A 21,934-nucleotide genomic window follows, 5' to 3' on the forward strand; every position below is an offset into this window, starting at 1 on the left:
AGCATGGCGCCTTGGGGAGGGACAGTAAACTCTTCTTAAAAAAATATTGTGACTTTGAGGTGGGAAGGAAAAGGAGTTTGAATGTACTATGTTTGTTGGCTTCATTTGCCAGTTTCCATGACTTCTCCTCATCATTGTCATTGGATATTCCATGTATGGGCATGCCTTTTTAATAAAAAAAAATTTAAAACATGTAGGTAGAATATTAATTAGAAGAGTAGAGAGGCTTCAGCCTAAATACCAAATGAGGTAACAGTAAAACTGCATAATATACAGGACAGTGACAATTTCAGAAAACTAAGCTATTGCTATTGGCCCCTTAAGGCTACCTTTCTATTCTTTCTAAAATACTCCTCCCAGACTTCTAAATCAGGTCTTGTCCTCACTTGCTTCTGATGAACTCTTTTCCACTGTTGGATTGGCATTATAATTCCCTAGGTAAGGAGCTTGGGGAAGTGAAGATGAATTGTAAGACTTGATCATGTCTTAAGCATGGAGAGTTTAAGCATGTTAATAATCCAGCAAAGTTATGTGAAATGTGTTTCATAGATTGTTTTATAAAACTGTCTTATTAGTTAAGGTGTCATTGGAAGATCCAGGCCAAGAACCTAGGCTAGGTTCTTTGTCACCACTAAATATTTATTGACCATGTTCTGTTAGGTGTTGTACAACTGTGCTTTAGTAGTACAGAAGAAACATATACTCTCAGAAATTTTAATTTTTTTCATCTTGCCTGTCTATCCTGTCTGTCCCTCTTCTCCCCTTTCTCTCTCTCTTTTAATATATAGATATATACAAATTAGATATAAGGTAATGGTAGAGGACAGAGGAAGGTATCACAAGAAAGACTTCATTTAGAAGACAACACGTGGACTAAACCTTGAAAGAGTTTAGGGATTCTAGAGTTGGAGTTGAGAATAGAGTATATCCTAGGCATATACAGATAGAGTATAAAAGATCTAGCCTTTATTTTATTTTTAAGAGAATATTTAAAAATTTTTCCCCCAATTTTTAAACATTTTTATTTAAAGTTTTGAGTTCCAAATTGTATCCTTCACTTCCCTCCCCTCTCCCTGAGACAGAAGGAAATCAGATATAGGTCATATGTGTTCAATTTTGTAAAACATTTCCATATTGGTCATTTTTTGTACGGATTTATCATTTATTAGATTATTATGGTGATTTGCTATAATGTAATTTGTACCTAATCCATTCTACTGATCCACTACTCTATTTGATAATTACCACTTTATAATCTAGTTTGAGATCTGGCACAGCTAGACCACCTTCTTTCACATTTTTTTCATTGACTCTCTTGATATCCTTGAGCTTTTGTTCTTCCAGATGAATTTTGTTGTTATTTTTCCTAGCTCTATAAAATAATTTTTGATAGTTTCGTATGGCACCAAATAAATAGATTAATTTTGGTAGAATTGTCATTTTTATTATATTGGCTTGGCCTACCATGAGTGATTAATATTTTTCCAACAATTTTTTTATTTTCAAAAATATATTTTGATGCCTTTTGTCTTTAAATCAAAGTCATTTTAAACCCTTCCTTGACATAAAGAAAGATAATTATGCAAAAATATGCACTGATTGAACCTGACAATGTGGTATATACAGTGTTTTGCCTACTAGACCTCCTCCTCTCTTGAGGGAAAGAATTCTGTGAAACCTTCATTGGTTTTTCTATTATTCAGAGTTTTATTAACTTTCTAGTAGTGCTCTACTGAAGAGTTCCACTTCTGTTTATAATCTTGTAGATGTTCTCTATATTGTTCTCTTTGTTCTTATTTTGTTCTGTATAATTTTGTATAGATTTTCCCATGTTTCTCAGAATTCCTCATTTCTTACTGCCCAGTAATATTCCATTCCATTCATAGTCCATATTTTTTAAGCCATTCCTTAGTTGGTGGACACCCATTTTGGTTTGTTGTTGTTGTTGCTACCCAAAGAGTGCTGCCATGAGTAATTTGGTGTATATTAGACCATTGTTCCTGTCTGACTTCTTTGGTGTATATACCTAGTAGTGAGATCACGGGGTCAGTGTAATCACTTTCTTGCTTAATTCTCAGTTAAGATCCAGACTAGCTAGACTATTTCACAGTTCCCCTAACAGTTCATTGGAAGCCCTGTCGACCTATCTACAGGAACTTTTTGACATGGTACTGACATGGTCAGATCTGTGCTTTAGAAATGCCATTTTGGCAGCTATGGAGAAGATAGATAGAAGAAGGAGAAAGTTGAAGCAGGGAAACTAATTAATAGGCTATCACAGGATTCCGTGATATACTGTGTGAGTTGAGGGGAAAAGGAGATAGATACAAGGTCCACTGGGAAATGTTGGTGATGTAAGACTGGCTCTCAGGAGAGAAAGCAGGGCAGGATATGTGGGTGTCACCATAGGAAGCTGTGTGGAAAGTCCTGGACCAGGTGGGGAACCTGTGGCCCTCTAGGTCCTCAAATGTGACCCTTTGACTGAATCCAAATTTCACAGAACAAACCCCCTTAATAAAAGGATTTGTTCTGTAAAACTTTCAAGGCCTCAGGTTCCCACTCCTGGGACTATGGAGTCTGGAGTGACCTGGGTTCTAATTCTATTTCTGGCATTTATGATTATAGAGACTTGGTTTCTCTGAACTTAGTTTCCTAATCTATTAAGTGGGGATAATGACAACCTGTAGGATCAGAGAAAGAGTTGTATATGTATTATATATATATATGTATATGTATGTATGTATGTATATATGTATATATGTATCATATGCCAGGAGTCCAGAGTAAGTACTGTGGAAGTTCAAGGAAGAGAAAGGTACATTGCAGTACTTTGCAGTTAGGGTATAGGAAAGAATCAGGGAAGGTTTGATTAACTATTTCATTAATGGTATCTGAAGAGTCTAGCAAGGAATTAATCTGTTACTTATCAAGCATTTATTAAGTGCCTACTATGTCCACATAATGGGAGGCAGCATGTACAAGAGTAATATCTACTGGATCAGTCCTATTCATTCTTGATAAACCAAGGGCAAGAGTTATTGATTGCATCTTTCAAACTGAATATGTTATTTAACTTTTTATGAGACCTGTATAGAGTGAGGAACTTCCTCTATCAATCAAATCTGTACCTCTTCTGCAGTTTATCTTCTTGGTTGTCTGGAGTACTGTGATATTTGTGCTAGATCAGGCAGCCAATTTTTGTTGGAGGTGGGAAGTTAACTTGGGCATTTCTGATTCCAAGGCTAGCGTTCTATCACCTTTTCCATTCTGCTTCTCAGAAGATTTTATTAAGTATATGAAATAATTCAGTTCCACAAACATCTATTGAATACATACTATGTATAAGGCATTGTGCTAGGCAATAGGGATATAAAGACAAAAAAATTAAACACGGCCCTCAGGGAGCTTAAATCCACTGTGAATACACAACATATAACACAAATAAACACAAAATATATAGAATGTAATACAGTAATAATCTCCTGTAATTTCAAGTGAAGTGCGAAAGGAGAAAGGTGAAAGACTGACTTGATGATACTTTAGGTAAGGGGTAGAAGTGAGGACCTGGGTGTGCATTCCAGATAAGTACAAGGAGGCTCAGAGATAGAATGTACTGTTATGTGAACAGCCATCAGGTTAGTTATGCTGGAACAGAGAACAACTATTCTTCCCACACACAGAGACACTCAAACCAGTTGAAGGACTCTCTGATATCTGGTAAGAGGAGTTCTGGCAACTCTTATAGTCCTAAATATTAGTCCTAAAAAATGATAACTAAATGTGTTAACTGACAACTGAAAGGTTAAAGGTAGGAAGAATATGCAAGCATCAGGAACATAGCTAATATGTAATCTTAAAGTTGGATCAGATGTAATTTCTTTCCATGTAACTTTGATAGGGTTTTCATATGATTTACACAGGAAAGAGCCCCTAAAGATCCTTGACCCCTGGAGTTCTTAACCGTTTTTTGTGTCGTGGTCTCCTTTGGTAAGTCTTTTCAATCCTATGGGCCCCTTCTCAGAATGTTTTTAATACATAAACTAAAGTACATAGAATTACAAATGAAACCAATTCTATTGAAATACATTTATCAAAAAATATATATTCTTAAGTTTATGGACCCCACCTAGGCTAAGCTGCTGCTTTAGTACAACTGCCTTATTTTACAAACATGCATGGAGAGGAAGTAATTTTCCCAAGGATACATAGCTAGTTAAGTGGTAGAAGTGGGATTTGAACCTTGGTTTTCTGACTACAGCTCTCATGTTCTTTCTGTTATAATGTGCTGCAGCAGCAGTAATTCCAGAAACATCTCTTGATTTCCAAAATATATTTGTTCCTTTTATAAAACATCTCTGAGTTGTATAATGTTTTCCTATAATGCAAATTGACTAATACGGTTTAGGGAACAGGTTGAGAAATTATACTACCACTATTCTTAAGTAGGGAGGTATGCTTAACTGTACAGCTAGTGCCACCAACTGGCCAATGACATAGCATCTAAGCTACCTCTCTCTTTAACTGGCTTATGTCCAGCAGTCAGGACTGTGCCTTCTATTTATTATAAGGGTTTCTTCCTTTATTTTCATCCCTTGAACTTTAAATTTGTGACGCATCTGCAAAGATACATATTGTGGGGAGGTAGTAAATGCCTTTGATATTTTCCCAAGCATGTCAGTCTTTGGCATTTACACAGAAGTTTATTTGCCAAGTGCTTTGCATTTATTTCTGTTAGATGTTATTTCTATGTAAATAGAGATTTGGAGAGCCTCTGAGGGACTTGCCTGGAAGCAACAATGGAGCCAAGAAAAAAACAGAATGAATGGTTTGTGCATGCTTAAAGCTTGCTTTTTGTACTCCTGTCCTTATACTGTATATGTAGGATCACACCCTCCTTCTGGTAAGGGAAGGGAGAGCAATACTTGGTTTTAAGCGTGGTTCTGTGGATCATAGTCCAGTGCCCATGAGTCAGGAAATGATGGCAGTTGCAGCGTCCATAGTAGTGTTTTTTAGTCTCAGACTAGTTCTCTGAATTTCTAGTTCTGCCTTACAGGATTAAAAAGTCAAATAGGACTCATGGATATTAGGGCCAGAAGACTGTCAGAGGAAATAATTTCAGTTTAACATGTCAGTACCTACTGTGTGCAGAGAGTACTGTGCTGCTCCCAGTAGATGGGAGAGAAGTGCCAGGGTTATCTGCCTTCCTGGAGCTTCCGTGTTTGAACAGAGATATTAGAGAAACACTATTTCCTTCCTTCTTCATAGGATCATAGATTAGAACTGGAAAGTTTATCTAGTCCATTTCTTTTGTTTTACATACACATAAAAAATCCCCCCAAATCTAGAGAGGTGTGATTTGTCCTTTATTCATAGGCATCTTTAAGCAGCTTGGAAGAAGCTAGTGCTAGATTACCCACCGTACATAGGAAGTATCATAAATCTAAAGTAGGAAGAAACCTCGGAGATCATGTAATCCAACTTCATTTTACAAATAATGAAATTCACATCTAGTGACTTGTCCTAGGTAAAGGTCAGAGGAGGACTGGAATCGAGGTCCTCTGATTCTAGACTCTTTCTGTTGTGAGGGAAATGATGATAGGATCTGGAGGATTTCCCTTCTTCTTCAATGTTTATATGCCTAGGGTTTGAAAACTTAGTTATGTAACTAATGTATATACAGGGATAGTACTGCTAGTGTTTTTTCTTTTAGAGCCTCTTAAAATTGGACACCACAGTGTGGACCGAGTTTCTTTGAAAGAATGCTGTGGAATTACTTGTAACTAACCACAAGCCCTTCAGTTCAGAAATCTAAAAATACGGAGTTTTTACAAAAAGATCTTGTGATTGGTTAGAGTAGATGTTGAACATGTTGGGCCTGTTCAAACTATTAAGTTTCCTGAGAGTGTTAAAAAGTGATTCAAACATTAGTACTGTGCAGTAATCATTTCTAAGTCTAGGCAGATGGGAGAATTATGATTTCCTGCTGAATCTGATTTTAAATCTCGTGATTTTTACATTTTCATTGTAATACAAATGAAACAGTAAATACTTAGCTTTTATGGCCCTGTCCAGCTGAGGTCTTGATTGGTGTGAAATGAAGTATTTGTTTCCTTAATGTAGTTGAGGAAATTCATCACCACGAATTATTTTCTCTGTAAAGTAAAGAACACAAAAATAATCCAGTAGCAGGAGCTGGAGGTGGAGCGGGAATGCACCTTTTGAAAATGAATACCAGAAGCAAAGAAACAGTTCTTAAAAATAGGATTTCCTTATCCTCCAGGAAATAGAAGTTGAAGATTTGCCTTTAGTGATTGAATAAACTGAGTCTGATGACAGCCTTTTCCTTGAAGCTCTTAAGAGATTTTCAGTAAGATTAGAAATCAGCCCTAAGTTTTGGATTTTATGACTGAAGATTTGGCATATAAAGTATGTAGCAGATTTGGACAATCTGAACACATTTTGGCTAATTTTCCTTCGTACTCCCAATAAAATAATATAAGATAAATATAAAATAAAATAAACTGCTCAATTAAAAACATTTTTCTTGCATATCATGAAATTACTTGCCTCTGACAAAATACTCTTTCTTGTTTTCCCTTTTCAAACCCCTTTCACCCTATTCTCTCTTTTGCTATCTTTCTCACTAGATACTTAGTTGAAGAAACCTAATTTCTCTCTTTGTATTTTATAAATTAAAGTTTTAGGTTTATTTTGTAGCTACTGCATATCAAGTATTTTTCAAGATCATAGAGGAAATTAGTAATTTAGTACTAGAAAACAAGTCTTCTGCATCCCAGACTGGAGTTGGTAATTCATGATACATTACCACCAGCTTATAGTTATTTAAGGCAGAGTTTATATTTGTGAAAGGATTTTTACAAAGCAACCACATTTGCATGCAGAAAAAAGATGGAGGTGGGACATTTTCACAGCTTTTTTGTAATGAATATTTAAGGAGAAAAATGGCCTTGACATAAAGAAGGGAAATGTTGTAATGCTGTAACTCCTTAAGCAATGTAGTGACAGAAGGGAATGACTGCAGGGGAGCAGAAGTCTGTGACTTCTTAAGTTATATGGCACTCACAACTCAGATAACTCATTTCCAGCAAATGTAGATTGCCTGTATGACCCCCCCCCCAAAAAAAAAGTTCATTTCAGTAACCATCGAGAACTGTATGTGAGAATGATGATGGATGTAAGACAGTGCCATGAAGCACCCACGTAACCATGGAGAGACCTGTGTGGCATGGGGAGTACTTGGCTGGAGTCTAGTGGGCGTGCCTTGAATCCTTATCCAGTTCCTGCTTGTAATACTTAATGCTTTGTGACTAATGGCAACTCACTTAGCGTTCTCCTATGTAAAATAGGGATAATACCTGACTGGGTTGTTGTGAGGAGCCAATAAGATGATGTATCTAAAGAGCTCAGCTGTTCTTATAATACATAATAATAGCATATTTATACTGCTACATTAACAAGAGATAGCTGTATGACAGTCTGACATACATCAATCAGTAAGAGAATTATGATTCAGATCCTGAGTAGTTGTGCATTTGTTTACTTTTTATCTCCTATTATCAGACTGAATCTGGAACACCATCTGCTTGGCTGTCTTGCCTACATCCTCCTTTATTTGAGTAGAAGAAACCCAGCCTTTTTTGGAATTATATTATGTGTCCTTTGAAATGATTAACCAGATTGTAACTGCTGTTATTTTTTATGATAATAGAATATAGAATAAATGTGCTTATGATATATTTTAACTGCTAATGAAGATGGTGCTTTTGGTATGTTATGGTGAGAACAGGATCATTTTATTTTGAGGCAACACATACAAGCAGGGATGATTGTGATTAATTCTTGTTCAAGGTTTGCAAATAGTCGAAAGTTTTGGTATAGTGGGCTTTCTAAAAAGACAGTGTTTGCATCTAAGATAGGTTGTGTTTAAGATATTTGGTATATAATTTTAGTGAGTTCTCAGTGTTGCTTGATTGAATTTGGTGTTATTATAGCTAATACCTCAATAGTTTTAAACGTGTGATCTTTTCACATATAAATATATTTTTAAAAAATTACCTTGCATACTTTATATGAAGATTTATGTACACTTTGTTTTCACAACTTTTTAGTGTTTTCTAACAGTCCAGTTCAGTCTTGCTTTAAATCTTATATTGGTCGCAGTGCATAATCTGGGAATTATTTTCCCTAATTTTGTAGGAAATTGTGAAACAGTGTTTTAATAACTTTGTTTTTGATAACTTCCTTGGGAGATTTTAAAACACCATATAACTGATTTCTGGGGTTTGGAAATTACTTTGCATCTGAGAAAACTGATGAGTTAAATTAGATTAAGTCCCTTAGTTCAGTATTTCTCATCCAAAGTATCAACAGTGCATGGTGTATTGTGAAAATCTGATTGATGTAACTTTCTTGCAGTCCCAGCTACATCTCTTCTCAGAGAAGAGCTGCCTTTTCTATGGTTTCATCACCATGTGTGGGAGCATACTGCTGTTGTCATGAACAGGAATACAAAACGTGACATGCTTTGTCAAATTTAGAATTGTAGGGGTTATGCTGTGGAAGTACTAACCCAGTGAATTGATTGGGACAAAAAGGAGAACAGAGTCTGACTTCTATCAAGAACTCTGTTTATCATTCTGCTGACCTCCTGACAAAGGTGATGGATTTAGGATGTAGGCTCTGACATATTTTTTGGACATGGTCATTGCATCTATATATTTTGCTTGACTGTGCATATTAGTTGTAAGGATTTTGCTTTTTTTTTCTCTCAAGCACAGGGGAGGGAGAAAAAATACTCTTTTGAAAAAATGTATTTTAAAAAGAAAAGTATGACCATAAACTACGAATCATTAAAGGACACTCAGTTTCTTTGACAATATCTTTGTTTAAATAAAATGTTCCACTGTAAACTTAAAAATTTTTTAATTTTGATGTTTTTAAAAAAACATTTTGTTTGTGTTGGATATGGCCATACCATTATAAGGGTCATCCTATCTTCATTTTACAAATGAAAAAGTTGAGCTATTGTGAGGTTATCAAAAACCTAAATGTATAAGCCAGTATATTTGCTCTTGGAGGTATATTTCCTTAAAGGTATTTGTTGCTCATTGCTTCTCAGACATTGAAGTATTTTGAATGGTGGTGGTTGTTGTTTGGCCTTCGTACTGGATGAGGACCATGACATCAGGGAAGTGATGCCATGACATGCAAGTGAATTGGATTTAAGTGAAGGAGGCCTGTGCAAAGTCACCAGCCTCACTTTTTCCTATTGAAGTGGCCAGAGAACCAAGGGAGTTATATTCCCCTTAGCCTGTTAGAGACAGATAGCCTGCATTATGTTAGCAGTTTTATCACAGTGCATTAAGTTTTCCTTGGGGAGGGGTGGGATGTTGAAAATCAAAGAATCTGATAGAAGGGGACCTGAGTGGTCATATCTAGACCATGGATGGATGAAGTATTGAGAAACTTTTTCTCAGATCTCCTCTGGGAGTACCAGAATTGCATCAGCCTCCATGAGCATTTCATCAGTTTAAAGAACTTGCTTCTTCCACCACACAGTACAGCATCCCATCTTTGTCTTATTAGATAAATCATAGAGTTGGCTGAAGCTTGTACAGGTTAAAGTAACTTGCCCAGGAACACTCAGCTTATGTCTGTGGTGGGATTTGAACCTATGTCATTTCTCTTCAGACGAGAAGTGGTGTAGTGTTAAAGTGCTGGCTTCAGAACCTTGAAAGACTTGGATCCAAGTCCAGTCTCTGACACTTAACCTTTCAGATGGCCTTCAGGTAGCTTGTTTGATACCTGCTTTAGGTAGGTAAAAAAGGTAGAGGCATGATAATGGCTATAACCAGGAGCTCCAACGTGTGATGGAGTCATCTGTCCTGAAACTTTAATCAAAGCATACAACTCTTCTTCTCGAGACCTTTCAGGCATCAAGCAGTAATTAGCACATCTTTTTTCCACCCCTTCCCCTATATCTTGTAAAGCAAAAAAAAAAATTATAAATGGAAGAATGGCCTTAATTTGTTCATATATGTTAATATGACATTTTGTACATCCCTGTTTGCATGAAAATCTGTGAAAAATAGACTGATTACAACTGTTTTTCTTTCTGTTACAGATACTACAATTGAGGATCCTGAACTAAAAGATTCCACTGTCCTTCCAAAAAGTATCATGGCTGAACCTGACTACATAGAGGATGACAATCCTGAATTAATCAAGCCTCAGAAATTAATCAATCCTGTCAAAATTTCCCGGAACCATCAAGATCTTCACAGAGAACTTCTGATGAATCAGAAAAGGTGAGTTGATCTCCTGACCTATGGGAGTGTGAGAGTATGTGAGAGGGGGAGAGAGAGAGAGAGAGAGAGAGAGAGAGAGAGAGAGAGAGAGAGAGTGTGTGTGTGTGTGTGTGTGTGTGTGTGTGTGTGTGTGTGTGTGTGTGTGTTTTCCCAGTTCTTTGTTTGGGTAAATTAAGATGCTAGGTATCTGGGTTAAAGTCCTGCTTCTGCTGTTCTTTGTAGTCTCTGGGAGCTTTCTGCCAAAGCTCTAAAGTCCCAGTTCATTCCTCCTGTGGTCAGAGTTAACTCAAACTGTCCCTCATCTGCTCCTGACTCACCACATTGGATTTAATGGTAAATTCTATGCGCTCAAGTTAAAAGGTATCAAAGGAACATGAATATACATTTATGTACATTTTTATACATACACAATATAAAATTTCATCCTATTGTAATCTTCAACGTTCTTACAAACACTCTCCTTATCTTGTAACACCTCTCTCTGAAATCATACTTGTAATCTGTTTTACAGGTGCTATCACTGTCACTGATCAGTTATTCTAGGATCCTCTTCTGACCTTGAAGATTTTAAATGTTAGGAGAAAAGGTTTTAATTGGGGAATCCTAAAGGGTGAAGGAGAGACATATAAGCCTCATAAAGATGTGTAAAAACTCAAATAGGGAGCTTCTTTTAGAGATGTGAGGTACTTTCCCACCACAAAAAAAGTTATGAATTCCTATTCTATATTTTGTAGGAGGTTAAGAAATAGGCATATAAATCTATTGCCCAAGATTTTTGAGCTCTGTAGGTGGGTGGTAGTGGGGTTTGTTTGTTAAAGAACTGTTAATTTTACATTTAAGAAAGTTGTTATAAAATGTTATAAAATGCAATATAGACCCATAATTTATGCCAGTTTAGGAAAATAAGTATTTTTAAGCTGTTTAAATATGAGCTATTTATGGGCCACATTTTTCTTTTTTCTTTCTTTTCTTTTTTGGCCATAAATGACTTGAGGTGGTTTGTTTGGTTTTTTGTTTTATTTTGTTGTTAATTTCTCAGATGCTTAACATAGTGCTTTGCACAGCAAGTGTGTCTTGGTCCGACTCAGGCCAGTCTCCTAGTGCTTTGATAAAAGAATAAAATGAGACACTCCTAAGCTTTCAATAGTTATTAACAAAAGAAGATTTACTTAGGCATTATAGGCGATAGATATTCTACAAGGACAGACATTGAGGACACTTCATCTGATTTAACCCTTGCCTGATTGGGCCTGCCTTGCCTTCATGATATACCAGTCAAACTTTGCTGATTCCTTCACACCCCTTTTCCCTCTCCCTCCCCCTCTTCGCCTTTGTATTCAGGAGATAGCCAAAAAAATCTGGAGGAAATGGCTCACAGCTTTTTAAGGGAAAACTAGAGTGAAAACTAGCCTGTATGGGAGGATGAGTTACCACAAGATGTTTAATAAGTGTTTTTCGGATTGGTGTATTTTGTATTGTCTAATGCTGATATGCTTTTGTATTTTGAGAGAAGATACTATGAGGTAGATGTAACATATGCTTTATGAATTATATAGAGCTATACACATATAGACTTGTTTAGTCATAAATCATACAGAGAAATTACAGATATCTGACTAGTACTAAAGAATAGTGATCTAGGTTTACCTATAGAGGAATTTCCAGTGGGGTGTTCAGGGCTCTGTTCTTGGACCTCTGGGTTCTTCCATGAACTGCAAGATCAATATGAGCGAGCAAATGTGACAAGGCAGTTAAAACACTAATGTGACCAGAGACTACATTAAAAGGAACATAATATCAGAGTGAAGGAAGTGGTAGTCCTGTTTATATTGCTGTGGTCAGACTACATCTAGAGCATTACATCCAGCTCTGGGTACCATATTTTAGGAAGGACTGTTGACAGATTGAAGCAAAACTAGATTAGGGCAGTAGTGAAAGGATTAAAAATCATGCCAGAGGACAATTTTTTTTTATCTTGTACCTTCTAGTAAAACATTATTTCTATTTTCACCTGATCAATAAAAAGTGAGCATGTGTCCCATGTCTGTGCATATTTACTTATTTATAAATTTCATATTTGTACTCAAGTACTACTATATGAATTGTATATGTTTTCAAACTTCCACAAAAATAGAAGTTAAGAAAGGAAGAGATAAAGATGAATGAATGAAGTTTGTTTTTGAAGCAATAGAAACCCACAGGTGTTTACCAAGTAGGGCAGTAATGTCATCAGAGCTTTGCTTGGGGAATGTCACTTTGGCATCTGTGTACAGGCCAGATTAGAATGGGGAAAGACTTGCAGCAGGGAGGCCAAGTAGAAGGCTTTTGGAAAAGTCCAGGTGAGAGTTGATAAGGGCCTGATCTAGGGTAGTGGCTGTGTGAGGGGAAAAGGGGGCAAATGTGAGAGATGTGGAGGTAGAACTGTTAAGTTCTGGCAGCTGTTGGATATGTGGATGTGAGATGAGGGGGAAATGAGGAGTTAAAGGTGATCTGGGAAACTGGAAAAGTGACGACACCCCGAATAGTAATAGGGAAGTTTTGAAAATGGGTGATTTGGGGGAGGAAAGATGATGTAATCATAACTGAGGTCCATATTATAAGCCTTCCATGCCTGTCATTCTTTATGAATCTCTCTGTCTCACCCAAAATGAGAAGGGGAAAGGTGGGGCTCTTATTCACCAGTCTCGACTCCAGATCATACCCTCCAAGGTGTGGCCACTGCAGCCCTGAAGGGATGGGGGGGAAGGATGAAAATTCTCCCAGTGCTCTCTGTGCAGTAACTTCCCTAAGTTATAACTTTTCTAAGGGGCTGATTTTAAGTTCAGAAGGCCCCAGGGGAAGTTGACATAGCAGAGGGAAGGGCTAAGTGCTAGGTTATAAAGGTAGTGGTTCTGGTAGAGAGAAGTTCCATTATTGGCTGTTGATTAGTTATAATACTGAAGGCACGATGTGATAGTCCCACCCTCTCTTTGATTAATCACACATACACTGGGGCCAAGCCATGGTTCCCAAGATACTTTTAAATATGTGATAGTGCATTTAATGGCACAAACCATATTCATCAGGGCTTTCCTAGTTAATCTGCATCAGAGCCCCATTCCATTCTTCTCTTGAGAATGCCATCTCGAGGGACCTCCCCTCTGGAGATCATTGCTGTAGAGGAATCAGAGGATGCTTAACCTGGAGAAGAGAAAACTTGACAGGGGGTGGGATGGGGGAGGGCAGTGAAGATTAGGACGTAGTATTTCTGTCTCAAAATATCTGAAGGGTCTTTATGTAGAAGAAGGGTTAGAATTGTTTTGCTGGATTTTATAGGGCAAATCTAGAATGAAAGAGAGATTGAGATTGTGAATCAGTATATCAAAACTTTTTGACAATTAGAGTCCAAAGATGTAAACTTCTGCCTTCTAAGACTAAGACAAGGAGTTTCCCAATCACTGTAGGTCTTAAAATAGAGACTGAATGATTATTTTTCAGGGAGGTTGTAGAAGGAATGCATGATTTGGCTAGAAATTGAACTAGGTGACCTATGAGGACCCTCACAACTGCAAAATTCTTTGATTTTTAATCAAATCAAATTTGTATGTTTAAGTTCTATTAAGTTCTTGTAGCTGAATGCCTGATATTCAGTAGTGGAGATATTGATTTGAAGTGGTAGTAAACTCCTCTTGCATATAACCTTTTCCAACTGAAGAAGAGGTTTTGAATGCCATTAAGCTCCTCTCCTGTGACAGAGTGCCTGGTTCTGGTACTATTCCAAATGAGATTTACAAGGTGGGGGTTCCACTGCTGACTGAAATTTTCCAGGTTATATGGCAAGAGGTTATCCCCTCAGGAGTTCAAGGATGCCTCTGTTGTCCATCTCTATAGGTAAAGGAAATAGACTGTCCTGTGACAATCTTGGGGTGGTGCAGGGGTGGGGTCTCTTTCTTAGTCATTGCTGGTAAGATTCTTGCCAGAGTTGTCCTTAATAGGCAGATCCTTCACTTGGAAGATAGGCATCTACCTACAAGCTAGTGTGGTTTCAGAACGGGCTGAGGAACAATCAATAGGTATTTGCTGCCCAGTGACTACAGGAGAAATTCCAGGAGCAGAACAGAGGTCTAAACACAACGTTCCTCAATCTGACCAATGCCTATGATACTGTCCGTCATGAGGGCTTGTAAAAAATTATGTAAAAATTTGGTTGTCCAGAGAAGTTGATAGGTATTGTATGTCAATTTCATAACAAAGTGCTTGCCTTGGTTCTGGATAGTGGATGATGCTCTTACACTTTCCCAATCAACAGTATATTAAAGCAAGGCTGTGTGCTTGCTCCTGTGTTCTCAGCAATATTGTCAGACACCTTTAGTGAGGATGAACACGACATCAAGGTCAGCTACCACACAAATGGGAAGTTAATTTAACTTGAAAAGGCTACAAGCCAAGGCTAGAATGGAGGGAGAGTTGGTGAATGCTTTTTTGTTCACAGATTATTGTGGACTCAGTGCATCCTGTGAAGCTGAGATACAACAAAGTACAGATCGATTCTCTGCCACTTGTGCTAATTTTGGCCTAACAGTTAACACCAAGAAAACAAGATTCTCTACTAGCCATTGCTACACCATCCATACGTGGAACCATCAATTACAGTAAATGGAGAAATTTTGAATACTGTGCCCGAGTTCACTTATCTTGGCAGTGTACTTTCCAGGAATGTACACATAGATGATGAGGTTGACACATACATTGCCAGAGCTAGCTCAGTGTTTGGGAGGCTCCAAAGGAAGGTGTGGGAAAGAAGATGTATTAGACTGCCTGCCAAACTGAAAGTCTACAGAGCCATTGTGCTGATCTCATTGTTGTATGCCTGTGAAACCTGGACAATATACCAGTGCCATGCCAGGAAACTGAATTGCTTCCATTTGAATTGTCTAAGAAGATTCTGAAGATCACCTGGCAAGGTAAGGCACCAGACACTGAGGTCCTTTCTCAAACTGATTTGCCAAGCATTCAGACTCTGCTGAGAATACAACTCAGATGGATTGGCCACATTGTTTGAATGACAAACTTTCATTTGCTTAAAATACTATTTTATGGAGACCTCACCCCAGACAAGTGCTCACATAAAGGTCAGAAGAAGCTATACAAGGACATTCTTGAGGTCTCTCTGAAGAATTTTGGAATAGAATGTGTGACATGGGAGATGCTGGCAAAGGATGCTCAGCATGGCATGCCTGCCTCAAAGAAGGAGCTGTGCTCTATGAGTGAAACAGAATAGCAATAGCTCAAAAGAAGGGCGAGATGCAAATTTAAAAGCATCTTCTGAGCTCGTATTGGTATGATCAGCCACAGTCAGACACACTGTAACTTGACTCCAACATAGTGATGTCATTTTGATTCTCTTCCAGAACAAAGGACCACAATCAAGCAACCAACCTACATGCTTACCTGAAAACTATTCAGATTAATGGAATATACTTTTTAAAACAGTTAAACAACTCAAACTTATAATCTTTAAATGCACAATGGTGTGTTTAATGGCACAAACCACATGTTTCAGGGCTTTCCTAGACCCATCTGAGCCATTCTCTTCTTCAGAATTACATTGAGTGGAATCCCTTTTGAACATAAATATGTTCCATTTCCTTCTGACTTAGACTCAGAAGTTTTAGAAGAAATAATAATTTATATTTATGCAATACTTTAAGGTTTGAAAAGCACTTTATATCCATTTTTTCATTTGTAACAAAACAAGCCTATGAGGTAGTAACTATAGGTCTTATTATCCTTGTTTTACAGATAAGGAAACAAAGTCTGGGTGGTGCTGAGTGAATTGTTTAGGATCACATATGTAGCAGTTGTCTGAGGTGGGACTTAACTTGAAAATCTGAGATTTGGATTCAGCTACCAGAATTATTTGTCTTTAAAAACTGCAAGAAATATATCAGTTTCTAAAAAGTCTAAAAGGATTGTGGAGGCAATCTTACTAATTCTTAGGTTTCTCTTGCTAGTAGCCGTAGCTTACATTGAAAAGAAAAAAAAATCACTTAAAATTGACATAAATCAGGGCAAAAACAAAATAATAATGAAGATGATGATGATAGCTAACATTTGTATAGTGCTTACTGTGTGCCAGGTACTATGCTAAGCACATTACAATTAGTATCTCATTTGATCATTATAATAACCCTTGAATGTGGGTGCTATTATTATCCCTATTTTGTAGATAGGGAAGCTGCCATAGAGGTTAAGTAACTAGTCCAGAATCACATAATTAGTGCCTGTCTGAGGCCAGATTTGAATTCAGGTCTTCTTGACTCCAGGCCCAGTGCTCTATCCACTGTGCCCCCTAGATATCTTTGAAAAACCAAACACAAGTGGACGCAGCCAGTATTCTTTGGGAGAGGTATCAAATTGTCAGCTATCTTCCAAATGTACTTAGAGCCCAGCTGCTTACAATTATGAATGCACACAGAAAACTATACAAATGCAAGTTTACTCCTAGGTGCATGCACCTTTTGTATAATAAGCATAATCTCTAAAACTTGCTCTTGCATCTGCCTCTTCCTTCTCACCTTTGCTTCTGTCTCTGGTGACTCTTGAAACTCCTGCTTCTCAAAACTGTTGAAAGGATGCAAATATTTCCCCATTCCTTATATGTTATCATCTGGTAGTTCCTAATAGGGTTTTTTTGTGGGGGTTTTTTGCCTAGGTCTGACTGATGCCAATTTGGCTGAAAGTCATAGAATTATAGGATTTAGTGCTGGAAGAGACCAAGGAGATAAGATAATTCAGTCCAGGGTACTCATTTTATAGATAAGAAAACAGACCCAGAGAGAGGGAGTGACATTACTAGTAATTTATTTCAGAGTCTTGACCCATTCAGCCAAAGTGGTTCCTCTTGTATAAAAATTACTTGGTAGTCCTTGTTTTCATTATTTTGTGGAGTTTTCAGGTTCTTCATCTGAGTAAGAAGGGTGTTTCTCCCCAGTCTTCAAAACTCAAATGCTTTCTAGAAGCTATGTTCCTTAAGGTAGTTATTAATAAACTCAGATATCATAGCATCTGCTGATAGTGAGCAGTCTCAATTTTATGTGTATTATTAAATTCAGGCAAGTCATGTTTGATGTTAAAGGTATACTAGTTTGTTGTGTCTTCTAAGTCCTAGCCAAGTTTTGGATCAATTCTTTGAATTTTTGATCTGGTTGCAGTTTAATGTGGGTCAGGAGACTGTGTTCTTCATCTGGTTCATAATGGCAGACAGAATGTTTTCAGTGGAATACTAGATAGGCAGGTTTCCAGAGGCTTCCTCTCCCAAACAACACTGACTGTGTCCGTTTGTGTTAGGTTTTTCAGAGACTTCTAGGGGGCACAATGGATAGAGCATTGGGCCTGGAGTTGGGAAGACCTGAGTTCAAATGTAGCTTCAGACATGCACTAACTGTATGACTCTGGACTAGTCACTTAACTTCTGTTGGCGGCAGTTTCCTTATCTACAAAATAGAGATAATAATAGCACCCACATTGTAAGGTTATTATGAGGATCAAATGAGATAATATCCAGAGATGTGTGTGTGTGTGTGTGTGTGTGTGTGTGTGTGTGTGTGTGTATAAAATTGAGGGTTCAGTATTTAACTGACTCTGAAAAACTTGTATCTGGCTAGTTTTTTTTTCCATTTTGGAAAAGTATTCACATTTTTTAGCAGAGGAAAAAAACTAGGGAGAATGATTTGACTTAGCACATGTAGATTGTTCATCCACTTGTTTAATATTCTGGAGACATTTTTTCCTATGAGTGAACTGAATGGCATGTATAAAAGTGATATGACATATATTTGGCCATCTGTACTTTGAAAAAGCATTTTCTAGTATGTAATGGGTAAATTCTTGTTGTCTTTAAGTATATATATCATGATCAACTATGAATGACTTAGCTGTTCTCCGCAATACAGTGATCCAAGGCCACTCTGAAGGACTTATGAAAAAATGCTATCTATCCTCAGAGAAAGAACTGATGGAGTCTGAATACAGATTGAAGCATACTTTTTTTTTAACTTTATTTTTCTTGTTTTTTTTATAACATGACTAATATGGAAATATGTTTTGTGTGACTACATGTGTGTAACCTGTATCAAATTGCTTGCCTTCTCAGTGAGGGGATGGGAACAGAGGGAGAGAATTTGGAACTCAAAATTTTAAAAATGGATGTTAAAACTTCTGTTTATATATAATTGGGGAAAATAAAATACTAAATAAATAGCAAAAAGTACATATATATATATATCATCATCATCATAGTTATCATCTTTTAGAACTGGGAGGGAGCAAGCTCTAATTTTCACACTGGTACATATATATATATATATATATATATACATATATATATATATATATATACATATATATATATATATATACACATATACACACACACACACACACACACACACACACACACACACACACACACACACATATATATATATACACCTGAAAAAGGTTTCATAGATATTTTATATCAAAAGCAGGAAATAATGTCTAACTTGATGGGTAAAAATTGATAAGCAGTACAGGACGGAAGCATTTACTCTTGTATCCGTGCAGATTATATGTCAGAACTTAAGGGGTTATTATGCCAATTTATTAATGTGGCTATTTCCTCTGTTTCTGTTGATTATCCATTTATCTATTCATTCATGCCTTTTGAGATTCATGCCCATATTGTCCTAAAGGATTTTTTACCCAGTGTGGAGTCCATACAAACTGGAACAACCATACCATTTTGCACAGTTGCAAATCAAATCAGCAAAGTCAAAGATTAAGAAATCTCCATGAAAGAACTGAACATCTTTTAATATCTTAAGCCTAGAAGAAGTCAGACTGGGGCAAGAGTATTGGGAACTGAATGTTTTTCACAGTCAGAAATCAGGGTACTTTGGGTTAGTATTAAAGTTCTGTATCATCAATAGTCACCCTATTCTTCTTTTGAAGGAGCTGAGAATTGGTCCAAACTTTTAACAAAATCAATATGGAGTTAGGCAATAAGAATTTTTTTAATTGTAATATCCTTTGTCCAAGTGATCATACTACTTAAGAATTATAGACAGGACAGCACTGTTTTTCCCCCCATAGCAAAAACCTTGAAACAAACTAGGTTTCTAGAATTTGGGACATGATTAAACAAATTAAAGTAAGTAACAATTTGGATCCTGAAAAATAATTAAAATGAAGAATTTGAAGAAATATGGGAAGATACACAAAAAGTGATGTATAAATAAAGCAGAACCAAAAGAAATCAGTATTGATTGTAGTGAGACAACAATCACAGCAATAAATGGCTTGTAGACACAAAAGGATAAGTTTAGCATTGTGTTAAAGTCAGTAATACATGTATTAAGAGCTAGAATTATCAGAAAATAATCAAAAGTTTAGAGACAAAATATACAAACATTCAGTGTTTTGTTTCTTTTCCATGCTCATTTTCCCTTGCTTATGCTCTTATTTATATATTTGAATTACCTGTATTTGTTGATGGAAGTTAAAAGAAAATTTACATTAATTTATACTGTTAATAAAATTTACCATACTATTTATTAAAGTATGCAACTGCCGAAGTGCCTTTCCATATATTTGATGGTGACTTTTGAAAGACACTTCCTTGCCTGTAGCCTATGTGCTCTGTCGTCTATTCTATCTTGGTTATTTTCTTTCTGCCTTGAATTATTCAAGGACCATGGAAGAGTTGCCTTCAGGAAGAAGGCATGAAGCTATTTAATTTTCTGAAATGAATATACTGGCACCACAATTTCCAGCATCTAGAATCACACTGAAATTTTTTTTTAACATTTTCAGTTGTTTCTGAAGCAACTGGTATAGCTATTTGTTTTCCTGTGTTGGCTCCTTTCATACTTGGATAATAGCACTACTAATGATTGCACATTTATTTATTTATTAAAACATTTTTTCCCCTTCATTTTAATTGTCAAAAACATTGCTTTCCCTTCCCCCCACCCAGCAACCCATACCCTTGTTAAAGTAATCTAAGAAGGGTGGATTTTCCTTCATTTTGCCAAGGCCATAGTTATAAACTCATAGGCTCTCTGATTTCCAGAATCAAAATGCAGATCTTTAGACTTTTCCTCTGCATGAACAGAAAATTAAAAGCAATTCATTATAATGAAATATTAATTAAAATCTTACAACTTTTAGTATGTTTCAGATATTGTATGAACACCATTTTTCTGAGCATTTTGTTAATATTTTATGTTACTGTTGCTATTACATAAAAGCTTTAAGCAGAAGTTGAATACTACATAATATTTAACCTGTTCATATATGGAGGAGAATGTCAGCTTTGTGGATCCCTGGGTCTATTTAATGGATAAATTTGATAATTGTAGAAGTACATTAGGCTAGTAGAATAGGAAAATGAACCCTAAATTTTAAATAATGCAGGCAGTTAAATTCCTTAACCCTAAAAATTTGAAGTAGTTAGTAATATCACTAATTATATTACTATATTATTAATTATAAATCCAGTCATTAAGTTGGGGTACTTACTAAAATAATTTGGTAGTCATTTCCTAAATTTTAAAAATAATGATATTACTATACTTTGATCTGTCAGCACTTTGATCTATAAAATGTAGGCAGCCTACATTGAGGTAACTAAGCTATAAACAAATTTAATGCATGAAACTATGATTCCTTTACTTTTTTCCTTTTTTTAGATGAGCAAGATACTGTGGACATGTGATTGAAATGTATTTCAGTTATCAAGACTAAATGTATTGTTTGATGCCCATACCAGGATCACTCCATTTTTGTTACTTGATTTTTAATAAACTACCCTTCATCCTTGGAATTTTACACTAGCTTATAAATTGATGATGCTACATATTAGCAATGCTTAGAAATACTACAGGAGGCTTTTCCTGATTTCTAATACCCTATCCCACCCAAGTTATGTGTCTATCTCCTAAAATTACTTTCTACAACTTAGTTGTAGTGTTTAATGTTGAAGGTAAACTGTTTCATTTTTGTCTTTCTGTGCCTGAGACAGCGCCTTGTGTACAGGTATTTAATATGTTTTGTTCACTTGAATTAAATCGAAGACTGAAAAGGAGTACAGGGAGTAAACTTGGGGTTTCAGTGAGTCACAGGGAGATGTGTCCATTTCATATAGGAAGAAAATGAGTGATAAATGAACTGTATTCTTTGATAGTGGATTTCTGTTTCTAATTTTGTCTTAATGATTATGTACATTCCTTTCCTGCCTGAATTTTTATGGATTTTCTTGATTTTTGAGGGTATTTGTATTTTTAAGCTTCTACCAGGGGTGGGAAACCTGTGGCCTCAAGGCCACACATGGCCCTTTGGTCCTCAAGTGCAGCACTTTGACTGAATCCAAACTCCACAGAACAAGTCCCCTTAATAAAAAGATTTGTTCTGTAAAACTTGGACTCAGTCAAAAGGCCTCACCCAAGGACCTAGAGAGCCATATGTGGCCTCGAGGCCACAGGTTCCTCACCTCTGTAAAACAATTAAGATAACCTACTTCCCCCAATAAGAAAATGATTGCTTAACTTCTATACTAAAGCTTAGAGGTTTGAGACTGACCAGTC

At 36.5% G+C, this 21,934-nt stretch overlaps 1 protein-coding gene across 5 annotated transcripts in view; it reads left to right on the forward strand.

Annotated features, from left to right (window-relative positions):
* FAM107B (family with sequence similarity 107 member B) overlaps nucleotides 1-21,934 on the forward strand; it is a 92,631-nt gene that overhangs the window by 64,541 nt on the left and 6,156 nt on the right. For all 5 annotated transcript variants that reach the window (XM_020999748.2, XM_020999751.2, XM_020999752.2 and 2 more), the window contains exon 2: nucleotides 10,145-10,328. In XM_020999748.2, coding sequence (XP_020855407.1) covers nucleotides 10,201-10,328 — 128 coding nt within the window. In that variant the 5' untranslated portion in view covers nucleotides 10,145-10,200. The remainder of the gene's footprint in view (nucleotides 1-10,144; nucleotides 10,329-21,934) is intronic.

Source organism: Phascolarctos cinereus, unplaced genomic scaffold (assembly GCF_003287225.1).
Source record: "Phascolarctos cinereus isolate Bilbo 61053 unplaced genomic scaffold, phaCin_HiC Scaffold_1;HRSCAF=81, whole genome shotgun sequence".
NCBI lineage: Eukaryota > Metazoa > Chordata > Mammalia > Diprotodontia > Phascolarctidae > Phascolarctos > Phascolarctos cinereus.